Source organism: Cricetulus griseus, chromosome 2 (assembly GCF_003668045.3).
Source record: "Cricetulus griseus strain 17A/GY chromosome 2, alternate assembly CriGri-PICRH-1.0, whole genome shotgun sequence".
Lineage (NCBI taxonomy): Eukaryota > Metazoa > Chordata > Mammalia > Rodentia > Cricetidae > Cricetulus > Cricetulus griseus.
In genome coordinates, this window is record NC_048595.1 from 399,904,452 (window position 1) to 399,932,351 (window position 27,900).

The 27,900-nt window shown below is 51.0% G+C and overlaps 2 protein-coding genes across 2 annotated transcripts; one reads left to right on the forward strand and one right to left on the reverse strand.

Moving 5' to 3' along the window:
- The first annotated feature begins 1,940 nt into the window (after positions 1-1,940).
- On the forward strand, positions 1,941-17,747 carry Pde1b (phosphodiesterase 1B). The gene is made up of 15 exons (XM_027396787.2): positions 1,941-2,310; positions 7,373-7,486; positions 8,951-9,133; positions 9,290-9,356; positions 9,681-9,797; positions 11,917-12,057; positions 12,421-12,521; positions 12,612-12,737; positions 12,857-12,958; positions 13,960-14,080; positions 14,333-14,414; positions 14,703-14,811; positions 15,261-15,391; positions 15,922-16,044; positions 16,460-17,747. Exons 1-14 carry the CDS (start codon positions 2,258-2,260, stop codon positions 16,023-16,025), a joined length of 1,551 nt encoding a protein of 516 aa, XP_027252588.1. The 5' UTR covers positions 1,941-2,257; the 3' UTR covers positions 16,026-16,044; positions 16,460-17,747.
- Positions 17,748-18,653: 906 nt separating this feature from the next.
- Ppp1r1a (protein phosphatase 1 regulatory inhibitor subunit 1A) lies at positions 18,654-25,727 on the reverse strand. The gene is made up of 7 exons (XM_027396789.2): positions 25,644-25,727; positions 22,233-22,293; positions 21,234-21,271; positions 20,798-20,861; positions 20,082-20,237; positions 19,114-19,220; positions 18,654-18,659 (listed from the first exon to the last, which is right to left on the reverse strand). The coding sequence occupies exons 1-7, from the start codon at positions 25,725-25,727 to the stop codon at positions 18,654-18,656; spliced, it is 516 nt and encodes a 171-aa protein (XP_027252590.1).
- Positions 25,728-27,900: the final 2,173 nt, after the last annotated feature.

Here is a 27,900-nt window from a genome sequence, read left to right on the forward strand (position 1 = left end):
CCAGGACTATGGAGAGAGACCTTGTCTCAAACAAACAAACAAACAAACAAACAAACAAAACACCAACAATAAAGTCTCAAAAAAAAAACCTCGAATAGCAAAAAAGAAAACCACCAAAACACAAACAAATAAAAATTCGAATAGCAACAGAAACAACAGCAAAACCCCAAAACAAAGCATAGTGACACAGAAATACGGAAGTGCCATAATGAAACCTATAGCTTTTTATGTTAACACAATACCGTAAAACAACATAATTTATTAACACAAGTTAGTAAAAATAAATCAAGACATTTAAGAGCTGAAGAGAAATTTGATACCGGACTTCTTGTGGGGTCTACACATCTCTGCCCTTCCTCCTAGCCAGGTGACTCCTGAATATATGAATCCCACCTCCCAGGAATGGGATGATGGTTGTCCCTAAATCTCTGTTTCCTAGGGTCTGTTTATAGTCATAGGCTGAATAGGTGGCACAGCATATGTTATGGGGTGAGCAGTCATTTGTGCAGCCACCTTTTGTGCTGTTGTCCAAGAGAGTAGGATGACGAGATATCCTGTCCAGTTTAAGTTAATGTCTACCTCTCCGTGGGAGAGTTGAGATTAGCAGAGCAGTGCACACCGGAAGGGGAGCTAGCACAGTTTGGAGGATACTGCTGTTTGGGGCTGAGTGCAGCTGGCTGTCACCCCACCACCACCACTCCCGCCCCATCTTTCTGAAAGTGCTAAGCAGCTGGTGGCCATCCTAGGGCAGGTGAAGGCAACGGGGTGGGGGGCATAGAGAATGGTCCCCCTGCCTCACAGCAACCCTTCTTGCCCACCAGTCCTCCAGAGAGCAACCGGTGGGTTTGTATCATTTACCACTCGTTTGCAGTCGAAGCCCACTTCCACTTGTCCCAGAGCTCAGAGCCTCTGAGAAACAGCAGCTCCCTAAACTTCTTTTGTTTATACTCCTTTAAGGCTTTGGCACCGTGCCGGTATTTTAATTTCTCAGCTTCTGAGCGGTTAGAAGGAGGGAAAAAGACTTCCCGTCATAAAACCAAAGCTCTCGGTTTGTTTCTTTTCTTTTCCCTTTCTTCAGCATACTCATCCCTGCGAGCCCCTTCGCCCCCATTCACCCCTAATGCGCGACCCTTAATTTTGAGGATACTTTTGGCTTCACCACTCCCACCTCCTCGTTAGCCCCGCCTTAGCCCCAGTAGACCAATCGTGGCCCCAATGCACTTGTATTGGTGATGTCATCTTGTAGCCAATCGGGAAGCTGCTGGGTTTGTGTGCGCAGTCCACTTGGGCTGCAGAGGCCAGGCTCTTTCCTGGAGGGCGAAGCGACAGAGGTGGAAGGGAGGGGGCTTAAATCTTAAGCTCTTCTGAGAGCCTCATTTTGCCCTCTTGGGCTCTGTCGTCACTCCTCCACTTCTGAACTGTGTTGACCTCACTCTGGTTAATTCACGGTTTTCCCCAATCTCTGTATGTAAGATGAGAAAACCAGATCTAGGAGTAATTTGGCTAGCTTCATGTATTTTTTTTTGGGGGGGGAGTGGTGGTGGTGATGGTGGTGGTGGTGTTTTCTGACAGATCTGCCATCACCCTACATTCTCTTTCTTTGAACAAGTTCCCCAGACTTTTCATTCACTGTGGAGTGAGTGGGGTGCGCTTCTCTACCCGTGAGCCTTCTCTGGCCTCTAGCTTCTGCAAGCCCCTTCCCAACTGATACTAATTCTCTGGGGAGTTCATCCTCCTGCCTTGTGAATTCTCTCAGGTGGGCCAAGGCTCCTGGGAGAACGGCCCTAGGAGGAGCCCGTATTTGAAGGAGCTGGATCTGCTTAGCCCCTCTGGGCTCTGGCTGGGCCTCCACCATAGACTTCTCAGGATGGTTCCTGTCCCTGCCTCCGGACACTGTCTGCTAATCCCTATTTCCCAAAGAGGAGCCCCACCTCCTCAGAGCAAGGGGCTGGCCTGTGCTATTTCTGGCCTTTCTGAGACTCTTCTGACAGCAGATTCTTGTTTTCAGTCTGATTCAGATGTGAAACTTTTCCCGCGGCCTCTTACCCAGTTCCTGTGGGTTAGGTCTCTGCCTCATCACCCCTCTAGCCGGGCCCTTTCAGTTTCCTGTCCAAAAAGTGCTCTCTGGTCAGTTGCTCAGTTCTGCTGGGACCTGGAAGAGGAAGTTAAGGGGTTCAAGAGGGATTTGTTCCCTAGTAGGGGCCCTGGGCCCTGGGGTCAGCTTTATGATACTTTGAAGTAGAGAATTGTGATTTCCATGGCAAACCCTGTTCCTGTCCAGAGGAGTCACCTCCAGGGGCCCATCCTCAGGTAAGTGCCTGCCAGGGGGAGGGGAGCAGAAAGGAGGCAGGGGGAGAGTGGAGTGGAAGACAGGAGATTGGGGAGGCAGGAGGAGAGGGGGACCAGCAAGGGTAGGCAGGAGGAGGGTAGGAGGAGAGGGGAGCAGAAGAAGCAGGCCAGGAGGATAGGGGAGGCCAGGAGAAGGGGGACAGGAGGAGAGGGACTAGGAGTCAGGTGGAATGGGAGGCCAGGAAGAGAGGGGGGCAGGAGAGGAGTGGTTGCTTGTGAACTTTCCTGTTTCCATTTCTCTTTGCTATTTGTCACTTCTGCTTAACTATGACAGATATCTTCACAGGTTTTGCTTCTCTCTCCTTCCTGATGCCTGGTATCCTTAAGACCTCACATGCCTGGATCCCTCCATAGCTCCCATCTCTCTTCCCTTACTCTGTAGCCCAGACTGGTCCTGAACTCATGGCATTCTTCCTGCTTCTGCTTCCCAAGTGCTGAGATTATAGATGTGAGCTACCATACCAGACCCCCCCCCCCAAACTAGAGCCAGGGCAGATGGGGTCTGCCAAAGGTCAAAATCAGAGGGCACAGAAAGTAATGGAAGAAATGTGATGGTAAAATGGGCACGGATGGGGTGGAAGGAATTCTGAAAAATCTTCACTTTTCTTAGAGGCTTGTCTTGTTCTCCAGGGAGGGGTTTTTCATGAGCCAGATTCTTTGAGGTCTGAAACGGAGGACTGCACTGGGAGCATTGTGGGTGGAGAAAAGAACTTTCTGTAGCTAGTGAGGCATAGGTGTCTTCGATCTCAAGGACTGTGAGATAGAAGAGGCCTTGCTGTGCTGCCTAGCGTTTGGTGTGTGTGTGTGTGTGTGTGTGTGTGTGTGTGTGTGTGTGTGTGTACATGTGTATTTGACTTTAGGAGGGTGCAGTTCAGCACCTGGATCTTCTCAGCTGCCTGAGTTCAGCTCTTCTTGGATTCCTTGTTTGTCAAACCACCTCTTTAATCTTTCCTCTCCCCCTCCCTGCCTCTTTCTGGTGCCTGGATTATGTTTCCTTCAGACTTCTACAGAAGCTCTATGTGTTTTCCTGGGTGAGATCTAGCAGCCAGAGAAGGTGGAACTTACATGGTTGAAGGTCAGTCCTTCAGAAGCCTGGCTGGGAAGTGTCATTTTGTAAGCTCTGGCAGGTGGCCTCCATCTCATTAGTCTTCCCACACTTCTAGTTGATTTTTTTTCTCTCTCTCAAGACAGGGTTTTTCCTGTGTAGCTCTGGCTGTCCTGGAGCTCACTCTGTAGACCAGGCTGGCCTCAAACTCAGAGATTCACCTGCCTCTGCCTCTCAAGGGCTGGGATTAAAGGCGTGTGTCACCACCATTTAGCTTAGTTTATGAACTTTTATTGGGTACATGCTGTGTGCTCTGAGTATGGAGACCAAGGTAAACCAGGCACTATTTGTGCCACACTGATAATTGCCATGTCCTGTGAGTTCACTGACAGGTCCAGACAATAGAACACTTAAGGTGGGACTGGCTGAGGCTCTGGTGCAGTGCCCTATGTCTCTCAACAAGCTAATTACACTGTTAGGCTTGTGCTGTCCTAATGCCATCAAAGTAGAGGGACATATGTAGGTCCCCTTAATTCTAGTATGAGTTGTGGGCTTTGCCAATCTGAGACTGACTAGTCCTTTGACCTTGGGCAAAAGGTACTTCCTCCTTTCTAAAATGCTTGTGAGGATCAGTGAGGTTTTAAGTTGTGTAGGAAAGATGATATCACTAGTGTTTTCTGCCATCTCCTTCATCTAAACTGTGTGTCTTCTCCTAGGCTGAGATGGAACAGCAGGTGCTTGCTGGGTTTGAAGGACTGTTGTTGGGGCAGAGAGGGAGCCGGTGATACTGGCAGTTAGTTCCTATTCAGGTTGTAATTATGGGGACCTCCTGCCTGTGCCAGGCTTGCCGCACATTTTATTTCCTTTAGTTCTCTTAATATCATTGTAAGACAGCTTCACCACTTTTCAGTTGAAGAAATTGAGGCTCTAGAGTAAAAAGTTGAGTGTTTAAGAATCACTTAGGGGAGCCGGGTGTTGGTGGAGCATACCTTTAATCCCAGCACTGGGGAGGCAGAGGCAGGTGGATTTCTGTGAGTTCGAGGCCAGCCTGGTCTCCAGATCGAGTGCCAGGATAGGTTCCAAAGCTACACAGAGAAACCCTGTCTCGAAAAACCAAAAAAGAATCACTTAGGGTGTTCATTAAAAACCCACCTTTCTGGGCCAGGGAAATGATTCAGGGAGTAAAGAGCTTTGGAGCAAGCCTGATGGCCTGAGTTCAATCCTTAAAACTCATGCAATGGTCAAAGGAGACCTCTACACAAAGTTGTCCTCTAACCTCTATACATGTACCATGGCATACCTGCAACCACATACACTCAAAGCACACACACACACACACACACACACACACACACACACACACACAGAGAGATTTTAAAAATGAATGCCTTCCTCTTTTTCCACAGATGTGCAGTGAAGTTTGGAGGGTGATTCTGGTATCTGCTGTCTCCAGACCACTTTTATTTATTTATATTGGACAGGGTAGGGTTGAGACAGGTGTAGTCCTGGTTGTCCTAGAACTCACTCTGTAGACTAGGCTTGACTCAAACTCAGAGATCTGCCTGTCTCTGCCTCCCAAGAGCTGGGATTAAAGGCAAATGCTGCTACTGCCTGGCTTTGGCTGCTTTTTAAAAAGTATTTTATTTTTATGTGTATGTGTATTTTTTGTACATGGCATGTGTATACCACATATGTGTGGGTAGCTGTGAAGGCCAGCAGAAGAGCTGGAGGAACAGGGTGCTAGGAACTGAACTCAGGTCCCCTGGAAGAGTAGTAAGCACTCAACCACTAAGCCATCTCCCCAATCCTTCTAAGCCACATTTTATTTTATTTTTTTTTATCTCTAGGTCACATTTTAATACAAACTGATTAAGAATTAGGGGCTGGAGAGTTGGCTCAGTGGATAAGAGCACTTGTTCAATTCCCAGCATCCACATGGAGGCTTCCCATCTTCTCAGGGTATCAGGCATGCATGTAGTAAACAGACATACATGCAGGCAAAACACACACACACACACACACACACACACACACACACACACACACACCCACAATTAGTGACTTGCCAAGTGCACATTGCAGGAAGTGAGCTTTGAACCTGGGATTCCAGCCTCAAAGACTATATAGTGTAGTTCACCATTCCAAGGAGTTGGGTTTGTGCCTTGGAAATGTGGTTTGCAATCCTTTACCGACTGCGTTGTTGGCAGTTATGCAAATAAATGCAAATAAGAAGCCGTGGGTGTGGCTGTTCACTTGGGAGCCAGCACTTGTTTTCCTCTGAGTTGGTTGGGAAAGACAGTGATGGGCATTGATTGCTGGGGACACTGTTTTTGGTTGAAAGGAGGCTGAGTGAAGTAGCAGATTAGGGTAAGGGTGGGAATATGACGAGAGGTGGACCACAGGCAGGAGGAGAGGCCTTTCTTTGTTTTTTTTTTTTTTTTTTTTGTGTGTTTGTGTGTGTGTGTGTGTGTGTGTGTGTGTGTGTGTGTGTGTGTGTGTGTGTGTGCCTATTCCAAAGCCCCGTTTCCAGGGACTAAATAGAGAAGGAAGCCCTATCTGGGTCAAAAGGCAGAGTGCACCTTTTTATTCTGTGATATCCTGGTGGGTCCTGGCTGGTGGCTTTCTCCTTTTATTTGACTGGGAAAGCCTTCCAAGATGTCTAGTCTCTTTCTGTTCATCTTTCTTGTGAAGCAGGAGTGGGCTGAGCTTTCCTAAACCCACCCTCCTTGTCTGACAACTGACTGTTTCCGCATGGAAACAGTAGTGCTTGGGTGAGTAGGCAAGAGCCTACTCAGGAGGTGCAGGGTTCCTCCTTCTAGTTCCCTACCCCAGACTGGCCCCTTTCCCTTCTGCCCCATTTACTCTTGGACATGTGGGCCAGGACTGCTGGACTCTGAGATGAGACCTGGCCAGTGATATTCCCTGGTGCTGGCTATTTTCAGCATTCCTATTCCAAAGCTGCTGAGACCCCAGGATTGGAGAGACAGCGGATTCTGTTCAGGAATGCCATTGTTTCCCCTCCCCCGGCATCCCTGGGAATTGATGCTAATTTCAGCCTCTGCTCCCTGACTCATTCTCTTCTCCTCCGTGACTCACAGTGTGACCTTGGGTTTCTGAAGCCCCTCTCAGTGGGAAACTGTCCTAGCTACAGTCTCACTCCACCTGGACAGGAAAGCCTGTGTATGTCGGGTGGGGTGGGTGTTGGGAGGGTGGTGAGTTGCTTTCTTCAAAATCACTGTCTGGAGCCAGAGAGTTTCATCTGGAACTCTGAGCTGCTCTTGCCAGACTTCCAAGAAACCTCTCAGTTAATCAGTAACCCACTCAGAATCCAGAGCTGCAAAGCATGAAGGGACTGTCCCCTTGGGGGAGGTATCAGGTGAGTAAGAGCCAGGGTAAAACTTCAGCGGGGCCAGAGACAGGGCATGGGCACAGTGACTCTGCCAGAGGTTGCCTGTGGCATGAGCCTGGGCAGCCAGGGGTTAACTTGCTTTGTCCTGGTTGATGGATTCTGGAATCATAATCCATTAGCTCTGCCTGCGTGGAGTGAGGCCAGGCGAAAGCATTCGGATTGGTCTTTGTTCTGTGCCTTTGCTGTCCTTGCCAGGGTCGAGGGGCTGTGGATGTGCTCCTCCTCCCTGTCTTGACCAAGACAATGAAAGGGAGCATGGGGATTGTTCTGATTGGTGTTGACCCCAAAGCCCTCTCTCCTGGGGAAATGTTGAGACTGTGAAACAAATCATCTTCAGAAACATCACTCCTTGGGCTGCTACCTACCTAGGCTAAAACTGTGGAGGTAGACAAACTTACTACCAGCAGAAGTCATAGCCTGGCATGAAAAACACTAACTGCTGTTATCATTAGTGTCAGAATCATTAACAACTCGGAAGACTGAAGGTGTTTCCGAAAAGTGCCCCCTATTGAGGAGCCCCTGACAGGGCTATAGTGTCTAAACAGGACCTCTGTACTCATACCCTGCAGGCTGCGTTACATGGTGAAGCAGTTGGAGAATGGGGAGGTTAACATCGAGGAGCTGAAGAAAAACTTGGAATACACAGCTTCCCTGCTGGAGGCTGTCTACATCGATGAGACACGGTGAGAGAGACCTGCCTGCAGACAGAGAAGGAAGATGTCAGATAGGCAGCGCTCCAGAGAGGAGTGCAGAGCTGGAGAGAGGGCTGTGTGGCAGGGACAGACAAAGAGAGGGCGGGGCAGAGATAAAGAGACTGTGAGATACAGAGGTAGGGACAGCCGGCCTGGAGAGCCCTGGGGTAGAGTTCAGTGTGGAGTGCTTGCTTCACATTCCTGGCACTCTGGCCTGATCCCCAGTACTGGAAAAGACAAAAGGAAAAACAGTGATAGCTTCAGGATGCGAGGAACACTAGAGCCCATCTATCTAGTTCTAACCTACTCGGAATACATCTCTAGACTTGTGTTGGCCTGGAGGGATGAATCTGATGCCATCTGGCTACTGAGTACTTGTAGTGTATAAGGATGAATTGAAATGTGTCTGTAAATTATATCCTGACTCTTACAGATAGAACCTCCCCCCCAATATGTCATTCTCTCATTAAATGCTGATTTATTTTGAAATAACATTTGGAGGAATTAGCATAAATAAAATTTATCACTAAACATACCAGATTTTATAATATCCTTTTTCTTTAATTTTTTTCTTTTTTCTTTCTTTTTTCTTTTCTTTTGTTTTTGGTTTTTCGAGACAGGGTTTCTCTGTATTGCTTTGGAGGTTGTCCTGGAACTTACTTTGTAGACCAGGCTGGTCTGGAACTCACAGAGATCCGCCTGCCTCTGCCTCCCGAGTGCTGGGATTAAAGGCGTGTGCCACCACCGCCTGGCTCCTTTTTCTTTAATTTTTTTAAAAAATTATTTATATTAATTTTACTTGTATGTGCCTGTATATATGTATGTATACTTCATGCATGCCTGTGTCAACATGGAGCCCACAGAGGGTGTGGGATCTTCTAGAACTGGATGGAGTTAAGCAGTTTTAACTGCCTGATGTGGGTTCTGGGAATTGAACCCTGGTCCTCTGCAAGAATAGCAACTGAGCCTTCTCTCAAGCCCCTTACTAGTTTAGTTTTACCATTTTAATGTAGCTACTAGAATAGTTAAAATTTCTTTGTTGTTTTTGTTTGTTTGAGACAAGGCCTCATATAACCCAGGTTGGCCTTGAACTTGTTATCTAGCTAAGATTGGCCTTGAACCCTGGTCCTCTGGCTTCTAACACACCTGGAAAACATTACATTTCATATGTGAACCTTGCAGTTCATTTTTGATGGACTGGGCTGCCCTGCAGCATCCCTGAAAGGTAGTGTTTCGTTGTCTGCCAAATCATGTCCATAGTGACCTCACTACCTCACACAGTGAGCTCTTTCACTGTTGGAGATGTTCCACAGGAAGATGGACACAAAGAGCTGTAGTAAAGAGAGGAAAGGTGAGGATTGAGGGGGAGTCCATAGGGGGTGTGGCTGGGTGCAGGGTCTCTAGGTATGGAGGCACCTGCTTTCTCTCCTCTGTGACTTCCCTCCTGGTCCCCAGGCAAATTCTGGACACTGAGGATGAACTTCGGGAGCTCCGGTCAGATGCTGTGCCTTCAGAAGTGCGGGACTGGCTGGCCTCCACCTTCACCCAGCAGACCCGAGCCAAAGGTCGAAGGGCAGAAGAGAAGCCCAAGTTCCGAAGCATTGTGCATGCCGTGCAGGCTGGGATCTTCGTGGAGCGGTGAGGTTTGCCCATCCTCAGCCTCCCCTGCTGCCTGTGCCCAGCTAGCCTGATCTTTCATGGCCATGCTCACCCCGAGACCTATCTCCACAGCCCCAGCTGCCTAAATCTCCACTCCCCAGACTGTGTGCTTCATTCCTCTATGTTCTTTCTTAGGATGTTCCGGAGAACGTACACCGCTGTGGGACCCACATATTCCACTGCAGTCCACAACTGTCTCAAGGTGACCCCTGGGTTTTTGGGAAAGACGAGAAGGTTGGGGGGTTGAAATAGACATTGGGATTTGCAGATTTTGTTTGTGGTGTGATTTTTACTTCCCTTTTAACTACTATTTCCGTGTTCTTCTGAATAACTTTTGTCCACCGGGAGACAAGTTCTTGTCTTCTTGTCTCTCTGCTACTGAGAGACACCTGGGGTAAAAAAACCCATTTAACCACCTTTGCTTTCTTGCTTCACTGGGAAGTATGCCTAGAAGTCCAACTGATCTTGCTGTGGCAGGGGAGCTCTGGAGGGGAGCTTTCCTGCCTAGTCTGCTGTTTCTCCACAGAACCTGGACCTCTGGTGCTTTGATGTCTTTTCCTTGAACCGGGCAGCAGATGACCACGCTCTGAGGACCATTGTTTTTGAGTTGCTGACTCGGCATAGCCTCATCAGCCGCTTCAAGGTTGGGCAGTATTCCCCACCTCTAGGCTGTACCCGCCCCTCCTCTTTATGCTGTTCTAAAAGATTCCTAATGAGTCAATGCCATAGTTCCCTCATCCCGTCCCAGGGTCAGGGATGACACCCCTGCTCACCCCATTCTCGACTCTCCTCAAACTGCTGTAATTCAGCCTCTCCCTTCACTCACTGATTCCTGAGGTTCCAGGCCTGCCAGCATTTAGCTTGGAACACTGCTCATGCCCTTTTCCTCCTCAGCCTGTCCCATCTGGGCTGGCTGCCATCTGCCTCCCCTTCTGCACTTGTCTGTGGACTCTGGAGGTCTAGAGCCCAGTGCTGTCTTCCTTTGGGATTAGAGTCTTTCCATTTGTCCCCTGGGAGAAGGGATGGGCCAGTGTGCAAACTTGACTATCTGTCTCCAGCTCTGGGGATTTTCTGGACAGAGTTGGGAAGAACTGTGTGCTTGGCAGAGGAAGACAGTCTGGATAGGAGGCGGCTCTAGATCCTTCATCTGAGAAGGAAATGGGTCAGGAAAAACCACTTCAGAACCACTTCTGGAAGAGGAATGTGAAGGGTTAACAACTGGCTCTGGGGCATAAGGGTGACACCTGGCGTGGCCTTGAAGGGCCTTGGCTGAGTAGTAAAGGGTGGTGGTGGTGGTGGTGGGGTGTCCTCCTTGCCGCCCTATCTTACTTCACTGGAATACTGTTCATGTAGCCTCTCCCTGACCCTTGACTCTTCTTCCTCTTCTGACACCTCTTAAGAACTGTCATGTCCGTCCTGAGCTGGATAATTGGGTTCTCCTCTGGACTTTCATGAGGCCTGGCCTCCTGAACTCTCCTTGCCCCCTCCAGGCCCCTCCCCTTAGACCAAGAATAGCAGGGTCCCTTTCTCAGCTCCTGTTTCATTATGCCATTTTCAGATGTACTTCAGACACCAGCTTCTCCCAAACACCCTCCCTATGTGGGTGGATGAGGGTTAGGGTTGGCTTTAGCTAGCCTGCTTGACGGCCTCACAACAGTTAGAGAAAGGCATAGCCACTGGGGCCTGGTCAGGCTTCCTTCCCAAGCTCCTTGGTCTCTTCTCTTCCTGCTCCCTCCTTTCTCCTCCCTTCCCTTCCCTCTAGGGACACCATGGCAACGCAAAAGCAAGGGCAGTTGTCATAGAAACAGTCCTTTAAAATTCTCTGAATTTGGGGCACAGCCCTCCAGGGGTAGAGGTGGGGGATGCTAGGGTCTGACAAGTGGCATGTCTTCTGTGTCCATTGTCACTCTGAAGCTCATCTGCAGAAGCCTCCCCAAGTCCTGAACCCTGGATTGCTTCCTGGCCTCAGGTGAAGATACCAGCCTTGGCCTCTAGGAGCCTCGAGCCTCTTGAAGGAGGCAAAGATACCCCAAAGACATCTATAGTCAGGGACAGAATTGAGAATGGCTCTATCTTGCAGATAGAGCCCTGGCTCATGGGGTGTGTGCACACGTGTGTAAATATTGTGGGCTTGGTGGGCCGCTCATTGGTCTATGTGGAGTGGAGATGGTCAAGGATGGCTTCTCAGAGGGACAGGTGCTCCACACCTGCTGCAAGGTTGCTCTGCAACTCGTCTTACTCTTCCTTTGCTTCTGAGCCCTTCTCTGTGGCACTGGCTTTGGGGATGGTGCAGGTGGTTGGAAGGTAGGAGGGAGGCTTTCTTTCCTTTTCTTAGAAACCTCCAGGGAAATAATAATAATTATAGATACTCTTCAGAGAGCACTTACTAAATGCCTTGTACTTTCCTCATTAAATCCCAGGTAGGTGGTATTATCTTTATTTTGCAATTAGGAAGGCACAGGGAGGCATGAGGATTACCCAAGGTCACACAGGCTGCAGGTGGTCGAGCCTTCATAAGATCCCCGTTCTCTTCTGTTCAGAGCCTGTGCCTGTTCTCTGGGCCACACCCATTCCTTTTGGGGGAGGGTAGGTGGGTGAAGTGGGGTTGAGAAGGTCTCCTTGTGTGGCTCGCCCTGGCCTGGAGCTTGCAAACATTTTTGCCTTAGACAAGTGCTGGGATTTCAGGTGAGCATCATTACACTTGACTACCTTGTAAAGAATGCTGTAGATCTGTGATGTCTCCATTCTCCCCACTCCTGCAGATTCCCACTGTGTTTCTGATGAGTTTTCTGGAGGCCCTGGAGACAGGCTATGGGAAATATAAGAACCCTTACCACAACCAGATCCATGCAGCTGATGTGACCCAGACAGTCCATTGCTTTCTGCTCCGCACAGGCATGGTGGTAGGTGCCTGGTCATGATCCTGCTCTTCAGAGCCTGCGTATCCAGAACAAGGAACCCTTGGCCGCTCTCTCAGTGCCCTTTTCCTCATTCTGTTTCCTTGGTGTCCCAACACCTTAAGAGTTAAATTGCATTAACATCATCCGGAGAATTCCCAGGTGTCCCAATACTTCTTGGCCACTGTTGGGGATATGATGGGGTATAGTGGGCATGACTGGTGGGGACAGAGGAGAGTCTCTGCTCATCCTGAGAGCTGAAACACATTGCTAGCTTTGATGATGGATGGAGTGCTGTAACTGTGAGGAAGGTGTCTTGGCAGTGACTGGCAGAGGGCTAGCCCAGTTCATCCTCTTTCTCTTCCCCAGCACTGCCTGTCAGAGATTGAGGTCTTGGCCATCATCTTTGCTGCAGCCATCCATGACTATGAGCACACAGGCACAACCAACAGCTTCCACATCCAGACCAAGTGAGCAATGGGGCATGGTGGGGGCAGGAGGGGCCAAGGTTGTCAGTGGAGCCCTTTATAGGGGGCTGGGCATGACATACAGCTTCACAGGTCAGAATGTGCCATCCTGTACAACGATCGCTCGGTGCTGGAGAATCACCACATCAGCTCTGTTTTTCGAATGATGCAGGATGATGAGATGAACATTTTTATCAATCTCACCAAGGATGAGTTTGTGTGAGCAGAGGCCAGCATGTGGCATCCCTGAAACCCTTATCCTCAGCCTTCTTTCCCCCATGTCCTTTAGTCTTGCCCAGTCCTGAGAGAACTGGTCTCTTTTCTGTCTGTCCACTTAGAGAACTTCGGGCCTTGGTTATTGAGATGGTGTTGGCCACAGACATGTCCTGCCATTTCCAGCAAGTGAAGTCTATGAAGACAGCCCTGCAGCAGCTGGAAAGGTAACATGTGGAGAGGTGTAGTGGAACCAGGGAGGATCTTGTGAATCAGGGTGTACACTGGACAGTTAGTGTGCCAGGGTCTCACCTGGTTCAGAGACTCCTAGCTTCAGGCACTCATCTGAGTGTACATGGGTGTGTGTGATGTTTGTGAACATGGCCTTGACTGATGGAGGGCATTTTCCAGGAGCCTGAATAGGTGTGTGTGTGTGTGTGTGTGTGTGTGTGTGTGTGTGTGTGTGTGTGTGATTGTAGCTGCAGGGCAGGATTACTCTGGAATATGGGAAAATATATTCACTATTTCGGACACTTGTCCTTATCTGAAATGGTAACAGTGAAGCGACTCTCTTCACACTAACTCCTATCTTAAAAGGCCACTGGGAGGTGTGTGAGGTTAAAAAAGAACAAAAGTGAAGACAGAACAAATGTTATAATTCTATCTGATGTTTAGAGGCGGCTGGGAATGTATAAGTGTGGGCAAGAGAGAATGGACTCAGTATCCGGGAGGTGTGTGTTGACCTGTGTGTATGGTGTCTGAATGGGGGTTGTGAGGTCACTGTGGGACATTGTTGGGGGGACTAATGACAAGGATCATGATGACTACCATTGTAAATAATGTCATTGGGTGCATATTATGTGTCAGACACCTTTGAAATAGTTGTTATAAATCATGTAATTCTCGGAACAACTCAATATGTGGTAGGATTGTTATTTTCACTTTTGGCTTGAAGAAAATGAAATATGGATGCTATCCGGAACTTGTCTCACAATAGTGGGGGGTAGATATGAGGAGGAGTCAAATTCATGCCATGGATTCTAAGAGCTTGGGTTCTCAGCTACTGATCTGCGCTTCTACATCTATACATACAGATGAGTTTACATGTGTGTAGACTGTTTAGAATTATGTGAAAAAGAGTGTTTGTGTAACTGGAAGTTGAGGGATGACCAAGGTCTCCTTTTCCTAGAAGATCAGTTTCCCTTTCTTTAACACTTGCCCTAACTAGGATTGACAAGTCCAAGGCCCTATCTCTTCTGCTTCATGCTGCTGACATCAGCCATCCAACCAAGCAGTGGTCAGTCCACAGCCGTTGGACCAAGGCCCTAATGGAAGAGTTCTTCCGCCAGGTAACCCTGTCAGTGGAGCCTTTCTACCCCCTGATCTGCAAGCTTCCCACACCTACTCCAGAGCTCCACCTGGCTCCATTTCACTCCTGAATTGATCCCAAGCCTGTGGGGTCAAGTCTCTACCCACAGAATTGAATACTGGTTCTCTCTACTCAGCCCTCATTGCCAGGTCAAAGGGGTAGCATCCTCTTCTCCCATCACAGCCACTTATCTCCGCAGCCCTCCCAACCCTGAGGCACCCTCTCTTCCCAGGGTGACAAGGAAGCAGAGCTGGGGCTGCCCTTCTCTCCACTCTGTGATCGCACCTCCACATTGGTGGCCCAGTCCCAGATAGGTGAGTTTTAGGGGGAAGAGGAAAAGCTCTGTCTGGGCCTGGCTAGGCTTGTTCCAGCCTCCAAGTCCCCAGATTGTTCTTGTTGTTGAGGCAAGGATGCTGGGCTGGATGTGGGGTTCTGTGACAGGGTCTCTCTGGGATCACAAAGATAATGTCTTCAAGTTGTCCCCAGTGGCTAAGTTCTAGCTCCTGGTCACATCTCTAGGCTTTGTTACTTGCAGCCAGGGCTCACGACCATGCTCCCTTTGCCTCTGCCTAGTCCAAGTGAGACATTTTTGCTGCTTGCAGGTTTCATTGACTTCATTGTGGAGCCCACCTTCTCTGTGCTGACTGATGTGGCAGAGAAGAGTGTCCAGCCCTTGGCAGATGATGATTCCAAGTCTAAAAGTCAGCCTAGGTGACTGTGGCTGGGGTAACCATACATCCTGGTCCATTGGCTGCACAAAGACGATTCTTTCAGGAGAGACACAGCCTAAATGGGAGGGGGCAGGAGGAGGTGGGATGCTTCATGTTTGGGAGCCCCTCTGCTTGTCACAGAAGGATGAGACTAGAAGGGTGTGGCTCACACCTAGGCTCCCCCACATTACTTTCCTCTTTAAGGGTTTAAACTGTCTTTCAGATAATCTTGTTTTTGTTTTCCTTTTACCAGGAGACTAAGTGTGGAGAGGGAGGGGTGCAATTACGGAAGACAGAGATTTGAGGGTATCTAGAAGAGGGAAAAGGGGACTCCGGCCTCAACCTTTTCCTGGTCTTCCATTTCCTTCATGCTGAGGGTCAAGACTGGATTCGGAAGAGGGCTGGGTCTCACATCTGGAATTGGGTGTTTGTACGGGTGTTTGTTTTTAGCTTCCAGTGGCGCCAGCCTTCTTTAGATGTAGATGTAGGAGACCCCAACCCTGATGTAATCAGTTTCCGCTCCACCTGGACCAAGTACATTCAGGAGAATAAACAGAAGTGGAAGGAACGGGCAGCAAGTGGTGGGTGTTGTTATATATCCGTGTGTGTGTGTGTGTGTGTGTGTGTGTGTGTGTGTGTGTGTGTGTGTGTGTGAGAACATTCTAGGGCTGGCTGGTGGAACAACAGCAGTCCCCTTTTTGTTAAGCCCCAGGCAACTCTTTGACTCCTAGAGTTGGGAATGGAGCCAGTCAGACTAAAATAGGAGGCCACAGGACAGGCTGACTGGTTGAATGGCTTGGGATGTTCTAGAATGAAAGCTGGAGAGATGATGGGGACAGCTACACTATTCTAAGTCCTGGGACCCTGTGCACATGATAGGTGGACTCCTTTCGCATTGTGGCTATCTCCAAATGGTACCCTGGAGATCTGGTCACTTGACAGTTCCGGCTGCACTGGGAGCAGGGCCTGTAACTTCTTCATGTGAGAGGGGTAGAGGTTATCCTGGAGGCAGAAGGCAGCTGAGAGTCAGTCCTTGTTTGCTTCATATACACCTCGGTTCTGGAGAATCTGCTTCTTGGCCTAACATCGGCTTCCCTGGAACCCTCTGCAGGCATCACCAACCAGATGTCCATTGATGAGCTATCCCCATGTGAGGAAGAGGCCCCGCCCTCCCCTGCAGAAGACGAGCACAACCAGAATGGCAATCTGGATTAGAGAACTGGGCGCTGGCCAGGTAAGCTAGGAGGCAGGAGGGTAGTCAAGCCAGCCTGGCTTCGGTGGCTCATCTCCAACCTCTGCAAGGCAGGATGCTCTCCTTCTCTTTCCAGGCAGAAGAGCAGAGAATTGGAGGCAGAAGACTGAGCCAGTGCATGGGTGGGAAGCAAGGGACAGACAGGGTGGTACATGTGCCACGCTTTATGAGATTAGGGAACAGGTACCAGTCTATGCACAAGGCTCGGTGAGGGCAAGTGAATAAATGTGACTTTTATTTCAGCCCAGCTCACACCATTGGCTGCCATGCATCTGAAGGGCATTAGCATCCAGCTATTCTGGGGACCAAGGGAGGACTGGGTGGGATTTGGAGAAGGAAGATCAGGTTGGGGATGACGTTCAAGAACATAGCACTGAAGTGTCCCCTCTTTCCACAGGTCCTCACTGAGTCCAACGTCTTCGATGTCATTAGCACCATCCATCAGGACTGGTTCCCCCATCTGCTCCAAGGGAGTGTGTTGGTTGTGGGAGAGATAGCCCACCTGAAAGCCAAATGCTGGAGCTGGTGGGGTGAGGGAAGGTCCCTCCCCACCCAATACCCATTGGGATATAAGCCTGGGGAATCACAGGTCCCCAATGGTCACTGTGCCCACCCCTTGCCTCTGGACTCCCTTCCTGGTCAGGTGGCTACTTGGGAGGGGCGAGCTTCCTGCAGGCTTCCTATGGCCTGGAGGGGAGGGTCAGAGATGCCAGCCCCCTTGGCTCTCCCCATCCTTCTTGCCTCCAAGTTTCTAAGCAATACATTTTGGGGGTTCCCTCAGCCCCCACCCCAGATCTTAGCTGGCAGGTCTGGGTTTCCCTTACTGTTTCCCAAGGAAGGGCCAGAACAGGATAGGAAGCTGGCAGTTTTCAAAGCCCTGCATGGGAAGGGCAGGTGTCCCTTCAGGTACCTTCCTAGGATGAGGTGAGGGACATCCTCTTGACCCCAGACTTGCACTGCTTTAGCCCCACTCCCTTGCAAACTCCCTCTCTCCTATGCCCAGACAGTGGCTGGGAGAGGAGAGGAGCCATTGGGATTATGTCTGTGGGAAGACTTTCCTAGGGTCCTCAAGAATTTGGGGCTGGTCTGGGCTCGAGAAGCTTGTCACTTGCTCTACCTGGGTCTCTGGCCCTTCGCCTCCTTTCTGTCCCTGGGGACTAGGAGGCTCTCATCCGACCAATGTCTGTAAATGCTTTGAGGTCTTCCTTCAGGATGTATCTTACGAGCAAAGGAAGGAGAGTACAGCTGGCCCTGGTGCAAGTGGGGTGAGGTATTACCCAGGAATCCATGTTGTCACAGAATGGGTTCTTCCTGCCTCCCTTCTCCCAGAATTGGCCCACCAAGAGATTCCCGTCCCTGGGCCCCTGGTGGATGGAAGGCAGATGGGGAGGGGCTCAGGGCTGTTTTGTTCTGTAGCACGCAGAGCAAGTGCAGCCAGGCAGAGCCTCTTCCTGTCCTCAGGCTCCTTGCCCCACCTCACCCAAGAAAAGGCCGAGTCCAGGTGACTGCCTCCTCCTTTCTTGTAAATACCAGCCATGCATTTGTACAGTGGGCCCTGCTCTCGTGAAGTCCATCTTCATGGTCGTTAGACCTATCACTCTGAACCGCATGTGACTCCCCCATGCTTTTGGTCTCCCTGGCCCCTGATATAGCCAGAGATCAATAAAGAAGGGAGACTGGCTGGATGTGTGTGGTGTTCACAAGGTAAAAGTTCTCTCACGCGTCTTTAGTTGTCTTCTTCTGAGCTAGACACAACTCTGGCATGGTGTTCACCCTGAGTGTTGGAGGGAGACCCAGGTGAAGCCTATCTGGGGACACACAGCCCTTCACTAACCAGGCTATGCTCTTTTTGACTGTGTGGCACTGCTGCAGCAAATATGGTGAAAGAATCTTACCTTCTTCCTTCCTCTAATTAATTCTTTGGGAAAATCAGTATCAGAATCATGAGAAGCCTGGCTGGGATCAGAGGCCATTTCTCCATCTGTGCATGGTGTTGGTCTTACCCTGACCTCAGTGTGTAGGACAAGGGGGGAGGTGGCCCTTTGGGTTTCTAGATCCACTGGATTCTCAGATATCTTTCCTATTAGGTTGGAATAAGGAACAGTGGCCACAAAATTGGAGGCCAGACAGTTCCAAATACTTCTTTCTCAGGGGTCTAGAGACAGGGTGCACTTCCCACTTATGTCCAGCAGACGGTGCCATAGCACAATCCTAGCTTGTCAGGGCCTCCGTTTTAGTGCAGCAGTCTCTCCCAGAGTACAGGCCTGCTAAGTGGGCAGAGCTTTCCTCAGTAAGAAAGGAAAGAAAGCCTTGATTGAGGTGACCTCCCACTTCCAGACTCCCATTTCTTTTTATGAAAGTAAATGCTAGGCTTCTGTCAGTTTCCCTATTTCCTTCCCTAGTTGGTCCTGAGCGTGGGGGCTGTGGAGTGCAGACAGGAGCTGAGGGATGGAGGAAGCCCCAGGCTGGAAAGAAGGAGAGCACCAAGGACCTAACACCAAATTTATCACTTTTAAAAACAAGAGATTAAGAAACATCCAGTGTCCATGAGTTTCCACACTGCAGTGGCGATCCCAGGATGCCAACTCCTTTCAGACCTGTTGCGGGAGGAGGAAAGGGAAGGTGACTGAAGGGCCATAGGCTCATCCTTCCCTCTGGTTCAACCCAACTGTCCACCTTATGAGGCAGCTCCTGCTGTGCGTTTCCGTCTGAGTCCTCTCTCTTCTAGGTAGGGGTTGGGGAGTCTTTCTGTCCTCAGCCCATAATACTTTGGTTCCAACTGCCCTTTATTAAAAAATCAAATCAAATCCATGGCCTACTTCCATCATCTGTTCCAGAAGGCATACACAACAAACTCTGGGATTCGATCGTTCCTGCAGCCACTTAATCCCCTCTCTTTTTTTTGTCAGAGGAGATATGTGGCCTCTTACCACAAAGGCTAACTTTTCCGTGACTAAATAAAGCTGCTCCTTTGTCTACACCTCTGGTTCTAAATACTAGGCCCTACCACCTGCTCTCTGGCAGGCCCTAAGGCCAGCCCATGGGGCTTACCAAGCTGGCTCCCTGGGAATCCAGTGGTGGCATGTGAGCCGAGGGGTCCTCTGTGCTGGGCTGCACACCACGCTGCTCCTGAATCTTGGGGGTGGATTCTGCAGGCTCTAGGGAAGGGAAAGTGGGTGGTGGAGAGAGAGCCAGCCCTTATAAAGGGGCTATAGCTGCTGAGAAGGGGCCCCAAGACCCACTGGGAACAGATCTACCCTGCCATCCAGGGTTTCTCATCACAGTTACTATGATAGTTTCACAACCCCCCCCCCCAACCAGAGATTTAAAAGTAAAAATGAAACAAAACCCAAAACCCTCTAAAAAGTTAAAAAACAAATTAGAGTATAAACTCAAGTAGGGCTAAGCCTGATGTGAACTGCTTTGAGGCTATATTGTTACTTATCCCACTCAGTGTGACCATTCACTGGACTGTAGGAAAACAAAACAAAACAAAACATGTGTTTGATTACAGGACGCTCTCCTGGGTGTGTTATGTAACACACAGTGTGTGCACTGTATCACTTCCACATAATTGGCAATGGGATTCATTTGGGACCGTGGCTGTGGATTAACACCACAGGCATTACATTCCTTGTATTGCAGGTTTTGTATGTGTCAGGTTTTGAGCCAGACTCATTGGAAGACTTCAAGGCAACCTCAATGAAATAGATACCAGCTCTGTTGGTAAACTGGCCAGTGGTGGAGGTAGGACTGTAGTCCTGGCTCCGTTGCAGGGCCAAATATGGTTTCCTCATTTCCCAGCCACATCAAGATTCCTGGGATCCAAGGTGTTAGTGTACAGTAAGACAAAGTGATTCAAACACATGGTATGTGGAATAGATCTATGTCCTTGACTGGGCTTTAGGCTATTATCCATCTCTTCCAGGCTGTGAATCCTCCCCTCCCCCCAGTCAGTAAAGCTGTCTTCTTGCAAGGCTGGGGAATTGCATTCTGGGGCCCTCTCAGCTTGTACATACTTTGTGCTATCCCAGGGGTAGCTGGCCTTGACGCTGAGCCTGTGTCTGGGATCCCAGGTGGGCAGGACTCCTGGTTCCCTGTGCTCTCAGTGGCTCCCTCAGGTTCCTCTCCTTGCTTCTGTTGCCCTAGGTGATGCTCAACCATCGTTTGGAGCTCTGGGGGCATAGAGAAGGGAGGAAACATTAGATATGACTGCCTAAAATTTCACTTGTTGGGGGAGGGGTCTCCCAAACTCAGTAGCCCCACCAATAGGTCTGAGCATGTTGCCGGGTGCTTGAATTTCCAAAGCACTGAGATCCAAACAGGGAGGAACATTGGCTGGGCAATAGGGAGAGAGAGGAAAGCAGGAGCATAAATGTCCTTTCCAAAGGCAAGTAGGAGAGGGAAAGAGCCTTCAAGTATACAAGACACTCCTAATGTACTAGGATCTATGGCCTCCCTAGGGGCAGGAGAGAAGCCTCAATTTGGACTCAAGGAATATAGTACCTTCATGTGCGGTGCTGATGAGGCCACATGTGCTATCATAGTGAGGAGGTGGTACTCGGGCTTGGGCTATGAATCAGTTTCACCAAGGCCACAAGAGACTCCTTCGCATAGCAACAGCTCCACTCAAAGAAAGGCAGACCCAGTGACCACCCAAGGATTCCCTGCAAAGGGTTACTAAGTCTACTTCCCAGTTTCAGGCAGAAGGGAAATTGGAAAGTTGATGCCAAACCTTTCATAGTGGGTGTGGTCCTTGTCATCTTCTTCCGTTGCCGTGGAGACATTGACAAAGTGGACTGTGAAGGACACAGAGCCTATATGGGTGCTGGCCCTTCCCACCCTCCTCTGCCTTGGTAAGCTTTTGGATTAGAGATCAGGGGAGGTGGGTTTCAGGAGAAAGAGAAGATCCCTGTTTCTTAACTGTTTCCACTAGGCTGGGTGTGGAGACTGTGTGTGCTAGGGAGGCGGGACATGTGCAGAGGTACATGGAAGAGGGCATCAAAGGCCTTACAGGTGGGGATCAAGGTTTTTGCTTTGGGCTCTGGGGAGCTTACTCAGGGCCTATATAAAAGCTAAGTGGGTGCTCTCTCTCACTGAGCCACACCCTAGATCTGGAGGACCAGGGTTTGGCTTTTGAGGGCTGGGCTGAGTGGGAGGGGCCAGCTCACCTTGAGAAGTGGGTTGGGGATCCGGTCTTCATCTATCTCTGGGGGAAACAGAAACAACAACAGCAACAAACGAAGACAACAACAACAACAACAACAACAACAACAAAAACAGTGATAAGAGCAGGAAACCCAGGGAGTCCCCACAGACCCAGTTCTTAAGGATCAGGGACTCTGCGGTCACCTCTGTCCTGAGCTGTCCCAGGAGCCTGCTCTCTCTGGATCCCCCTGCACTGCTGCTTGGCTTTGTCAAGACTTGGGCCCTGTGGCCAGCCCAAGTCTGCATCCCGGCCTCAGGGCTTGAGGTCTGTGAAGGCAGATTTGGGGTCCTTCTGCCTTTCCCACTCCTCTCCAGCATCCAGGTCTCTCTCCTCCCAGTCATTCTTTCATCCCCAAAGCCAGAGCTGAGTTTGCACAGGAGCAGGGCTCCCTGAGAGAGAACAGCAAACTTGTTCTGATCAGGCCCACAGATATGCATCATTTATGCAAGGTGGGAGGCTGGAGACTTGGGCATCCCAGACTTCAGACTAGCCTGGTCACCTCTTATCCATGCCTACCAAGCTCCTCTGACATTCTCCAAGACCTTGTTCTGTCTCCAGACTATGGTGGGGACTCTGGTGACCAGAATCCCATCTGCTCCCTGAGCTGTTTCCAACCTTACCCCCTGGGGACCTGATGCTAGATGATGGAGGCAGTCTCTCCCCCTCACAGCTGTCACTGCATTTGGGAGTGGGGACAGTGACATCTCAGTTGCTGGAGAAACCTAGAAGGCTGTTGTCACAGCAACCCGTACTCAGTTGACCAACTCAATTCCTGGGGGGCTTAGGAACCAGGTGGTCCCTTCCCCTTGTAGCACAGCTCCATCTTTCTAAAAGCAAAGTAAATCTTGCTGAGCCAGCAATGGGGCGAATGTCTACTACACAGGTCTGCCCTTCCTTTTTAGCATCCATCCCCTCTTACAGGGACCCCCCCCTTCTTCCAGGCACTTGTCCTTCGGGTTACCTGGGGATGACTGGTCACTGGTCAGCACAAGTGTGGCAGGGGTGGGGCGGCGCCTCCGGATCTGGGTTAGGGGAGGAGGAAGAAGAGGCCAGAGTCACTAGGAACACTACTCAGGCCAACTCTGTACATCTCTCGGAGACAGTCAGGTTACCTTGGAGTACTTGCCCATTCCCTTCTTCAGGGTGAGCTGTCCTTAGGAACCCAAGAGACCATCTGGGCCATCTACATGTTCCTTTCCCTGCACTGCCTCCCTGCCCCCACTCTCGTCCTATTCAGCTTTCCTTTCAGAAGCTCTGTCCACTCTGTGCATCGATCTCTGTTGTCCTTTGGTCCACCCTGGATCAATGGTCAGAAATAACAGGAGAGGTCAGAGGACTTTCCCTCAGCCTCCAGTCCACTCCCTAAGCAGACATTAACCTTTTGTGGGCTCATACCTGTCTGCAAAAAGCCTCCTCAGGCTCACCCATCACGAAGGAGGAAGGGCTTGAGTACACCTCTCCCCTGGCCAACACTGCTCCTCAATACTCTAAGGTTTCCTTAGCCTTGCACACACTGGCTTTTTGATTGGTCAGGGAACAGGGGAAGTGGTCCCAATGGTGAATAGGACATGAAGAGGGGTCCTTGGTAGAACCCTGGTAACCCCAGGGGAAATTAGCATATAAAGCTGATCGGTAGCTAGGGATCCAAATGAACTCTAGCCACCCTCCTGCTGTTGGTTTTTCTTCTTGTTCTGCTGTCTATTAAGTTGGTTGTTGCTGAATTCCACAGACTCTTGGAATGGGTGGTTTTTCCCTTTCTGGGGAAGGTTTGGTAGAGAGTGGCACCATAGGGGTAGAGCTTCTGCAGCTCTCTCAGGGCAGCTGTGGGTAGGTAAAGCTAACAGCTGTGGGGAAGCAAGAAGGAGTCCAGTGAGGACCCAAATGATAAGGTTTAGATCTGTTCATATCTATCACTTGGCATCATCACCACTGGCAGTGGTAGCTGGAGGTGACAAGACGCCTAGAAAGTGGGAATAGTAGGAGGGACTATGTGAGCCAGAGAGGGGACTCTTCCCAAGGAAAAAATAGCATGTATGCAATGGGGCTATAAGTGACTTCCTGCTTCAGGGGAAATCAGTGGCTTCTGTTTTTAGTGACATTTCAAGGTCCCAGTAGAGCCAGTGTGTGTGTGTGTGTGTGTGTGTGTGTGTGTGTGTGTGTGTGTGTGTGTGTGTGTTTAAATATTAAATGTGCATTGTCTCTGGCTGTTCCTGGTACAAGATACTTCATGTGTGTGGGAGTGAGACCACTCCTTTGCTAGGATCTGACTCCTTACTTGCCTTCTGACTGAGAAGGGGTGGGGTGGTCACTGGAGAGGGGTCGAAGTGACCAATGCTGGGTGGAATGGGGATTAGTGGCTTGACACAGCACCTGTATTGGGAGCTAACCAAAAGGTCAGCAGGGCTCTGGGAGGTGGGACAGGTCCCTTAACAGATTTTTATTTATTTATTTTTTTGCTCTAGACAGGGACTTGAAACACCTTGAGTCCTTGGGAATTGTGATATTGTCAGAAGAGAGGAAAGCCAGACTTCCTGAGTCCTAGGTACCCGACACAAAGGTCTCAGATGGGCTGTGGTGGTGTACACTTTCAATCCCAGCACTCCAGAGGCAGAGGCAGAAGCAGAGGCAGAGACAGGTGGATCTTTGTGAGTTCAAAGCCAGCCTGGTCTACAGAGTGAGTTTCAGAACAGGCTCCAAAGCTACACAGAGAAAACCTGTCTCCAAAAACTAAAACAAAACAGAAAGGTCTCTTTTCTGTTTCTGCCCCTACCTCTCCTAGCTCTCAAGGGCATATGAAGGTTGTGGTGGAGGTTAGCAGCGCCCACCCCCAACTCTGCTGTACACTTAGCTTCCCACTCTTTCTCTGCCCCCACCCCATGGAGGCTGGGGTAGGAGCTCCTGCTATGCTCGGAGCTTTTGCCTAAAAGCTCTACGGACTTGGTAGCACACCAGGAAGGACTCGGGACAAACTTTCAGGCCCAGGAGACAGATTTCTGGAGACTAGAAAAGAGTGGGCAGAGTCCCAGTTCCTTGCCCACTTTGGCTCCCTAACATTGTCATGTCCCCCCATGTGCTGCTTTGCTCCTAGCTCCCCGAATCAGCTAGCCTGCCTTCCTCCCTCCCACCTCAGCACTCAACAGAAGCAGGCGTCAGGTCCTGACTGCCAGTGGGAGCAGCTCTTAGAACCTCTAGCTTCTACAGTTCCCACTCCTGGGCTTCCTTTCCTGGGTCAGAAGTCATCTTAGCCAATCTCCTGTCTCAGGACATAGGCTTATTTCTTGAGCCCACAGAAACACTCCTCATTCTCCTCCTTTCAGGTATATGAGGTCTCAATACACTCTCTACAGCCACACCTTACAGCTCCGTAGACGTCCGGAAGCCAGGATACCTGGCCCTCCCTTGCCCTGAGAAGCAGAAGTTTGAAAGAACACCCAGTTCTATCAGCCAGACCGAGCAACGTGGACCACCCCACTCTCTTGCCCATCCCCAGAGGTCTCAGGTGGGAAGCCTGGCAGTGAGTGGCTAGAGGCAGGAACCCCAGCCTGGAGAGAGCTGGATGCTCTTGTGGACCAGTTGGTCTCCACATGGCCAGGGAATGGGAATAGACGGGCTGCAGGTAGTAGCCCTTTCCATACGCTCACTGACGCTGAGACACGCTGCTCACTCACACACTGCCGCCTCTGCCAGGCTGCTCTGAGCTAAAAATAGGCCAGGCCAGGAGGCTGGGCCAGGGCCCTGCACTCCCACCCGGTGAGCCAAGCTCTCTTGGTGGCTTGCTCGTGGCTAAGCGCTCCAGGGCTGAGCCCCGCATCCCACCCCCACCCCCTACTCCAAAGGGCAGGAGTTAAACCCAGGACCCACGTGCTCCGACTGGCAGAAGGGAACAAACATCAGCTTGCAGACCCCCGCCCTCGCGCCAAAGCTCCTCCATCGCTGTCCTCATCCCCTTGGGTGTCACACTCAGAGCCCAGGTGCAGATGAGGCGGAGGGGCGGAGCTGTCTCTTCCCTCTCCCCCAGCCCCCTACCCTGGGCTCCCTCCCTGCGATACCCTTTGGTCAGTGCTGACACCCAGCCGGGAAACTCCGGGGGTTGACTGAAAGTGAGGGGACGCAAGGTCGCCCGCGGGGGAGGGGTCGCGTCCCCAAGGCAGGGCAGGAGTGAACGACGCTCTCGTAGATACCCCGCGCAGGGACCTGCAATGATGGGGAGACGTGGCTTTGCCGTTGGGGGAGGGGATGGAGACCCCCGTAAACTGGGCGAGTACGTCCCCGAAGGGGTGCGGTGCCGGGCTGCGGGGCGAGGCAAAGATTCAGGTTCCCCGGCTCGGTCCCTAGTCCTTCGCCGAGTCCCGCTGCCCCGCCCTGCCCGTACCTGCTCGGCCGCCTCGGGGTCCAGGTGCGGCTCCAGCAGTGGGACCGTGAACTGGATCTTCCGTGGGCTGTTATCCTGCTCCATGGCGCGGGGCCCGGCGGCGGCGGGACTCGGGCTGGGGCGGGCGCGCTCCCTCTCCGCTGCGCTCCGGCCCCGGCCCCAGCCCGGCTCTCGGCTGGCAGCTCCCGGCTCGGCGCGCCCCACTCGGCCCGGGGACTGTGCTGCTGCGGATTGGCTCCGCACCGCCCCTCCCGGCCCCCTCCTCCCCCAGTCCTGAGCCTTAACCCCGTCGTGGCTGCACTGGCGGCTGCGCGGGTCGCCGCCCCTCAGTGCCAGACTGGGGCGAGTCGCTGTCCTAGTCCATCCGCGGGCGGGCGTCCAGGTAGCCTAGAATTCTGGGCAGGGGGTAGATGCGAAAGGGAGCCCAAGAACTTCTTGAAGCTGGGGCAGGTTTTAGGGTCTGGGAAAGTAGAAGGGCGCAGCCTGAGAGGAAGATTGTATTTATGATGTAAAGGAGATTTCACAAAGAGAAAAGAGGGAAAGGGAATTTAGGTACGCAGCAGGAGAGATTAAGGGTAGACTAAGAGAGGACTTTCCCTTGAGGAAAACACTAGAGTAGAAGTGAAAACTTGGAGGGCAGGTGCGGACTTTGGATCCTGCCCAGTCTGGGGAACAATCCGACAGGGAGAGAAGGGAAAGGCCTAGGAGGGTCTCAACAGCATGGCTGGAAAGAGGGTGGGCCAAGGGCTTGGGGAGAAAGGTCCATTTAGGGCAAAGAGGGAGCCGTGGGGGGGGGAGCCAATCCTGCTTGTGAAATAGATTTCACTTTCTGCTTGCTACATTGTGGGGCTGCAAAGTAGGTGAAAGGCCCGCTAGGGGAGCACAGGATGTGGTGGGGGATGGAGAGGGGTGCCCCTCTGGTGGGGAGGCTTGTTTACAGATGACTGGTGTCCACTTTCACTGTTGGCAGAAAAGTGAAAATGCTTTCCTGTGTGACTGGAGGCATGGAAGTTAGACGACGAGAAGAACTTCCTGGGTTGCTATGGGACCAACATGCCTCTCAGTACTAACTAGTGAGGGTGACAGGATATTCATAGGAGCTGGAGTGCCCTGTACTGGGGGGGTGTCACTGGACAGAGAGAGGTGGGTGCTGGACATTGGGGAGGGCTCCTGATGGATTTAGGAGGCACAGGGGGATTGAGACAGAGAAGGAGAAAGCCTGCAGTGTTGGAGGAGGCCTGTGGTAAGGCCAGGAGATCAGTTTCTTTCTAATCTTAAACTCAACAGAGGTCAGGGTCCCTGCAGGTTTAGGCCTGGCTCCCGGAGAATGGAGCCTTCATCTCCCCCAACTCTAGGGGGCAGCTTTAACCCCCAGTCTGGGATCCTCTGGTAGGTTTTCCATGGCCCCTTCCCCTCTTTCCTCCAAAAATAGCCACCCTCACCTCCCCCTTCTGCCCTAGGGATCTCTTTACACAGCAGGCAGGCTCAGCTTTCTCTAGGGCAAGGCCAGGTTGCAGCCACTCAGCAACCCCGAAGGTTCTAGCCAGAGGGCCTTGCATTTGCTGTTCATTGTGGCATCCAGACTCAGGGAATGCGTTTACTTGCCCTGCCCCCTCTTACAGCCTTTCCCCCCCTGTTTGGGTATGGGGCAGGTGTTCAGCTGCCTGGGCTTCTCAGTGTCCCTGGGTCCCAACGTCTGTGCACCCACATCTCAGGGCCAGGGTCCAAAAAGAGGTGGTGAAGCCACCTAACCTGGGAGACAGGGCATGGGGTTCCTAGTCACTGTATTCCTTTCTCTTTGCTTCTCCCTCGCACACATACACTTAGGGGCACTGTGTCCTCTAATGAGAGCCATTCTCTGTCCCCTTGTCCTGGACTGAAGGACCTGAAGGCATAGTCCCCACCCCTGACTGGATCCCATCCCCGTCTCCTTTGCAGTGTCAGAGACTCCATGCTTCATAGCTGAGGGTCTATGGAGTAAGGGACGTGACAGAGGCAGGTCACATCTAATGAAGTGCTGGGGGACTCCATTTGAAATCTCAGAGTGAGGATCCCTCTATCTGGGCTCTTAGGAGATTCTGCTCTCATAGGGGTGGTCCTGTTTGCATAGATTTCTTCCATGATCCTTTCTTTCCCTTAAATTTTAGTCCTAGAATTCCTCAGGTGCCTTGTCTGTCCTCAGTGTTTCCATCTCAAAACCTCTAGGTTCTGACTTCCCTTGATCTGAAAGCTCTAGGTCAGGTGGGGGCCAAGAGAG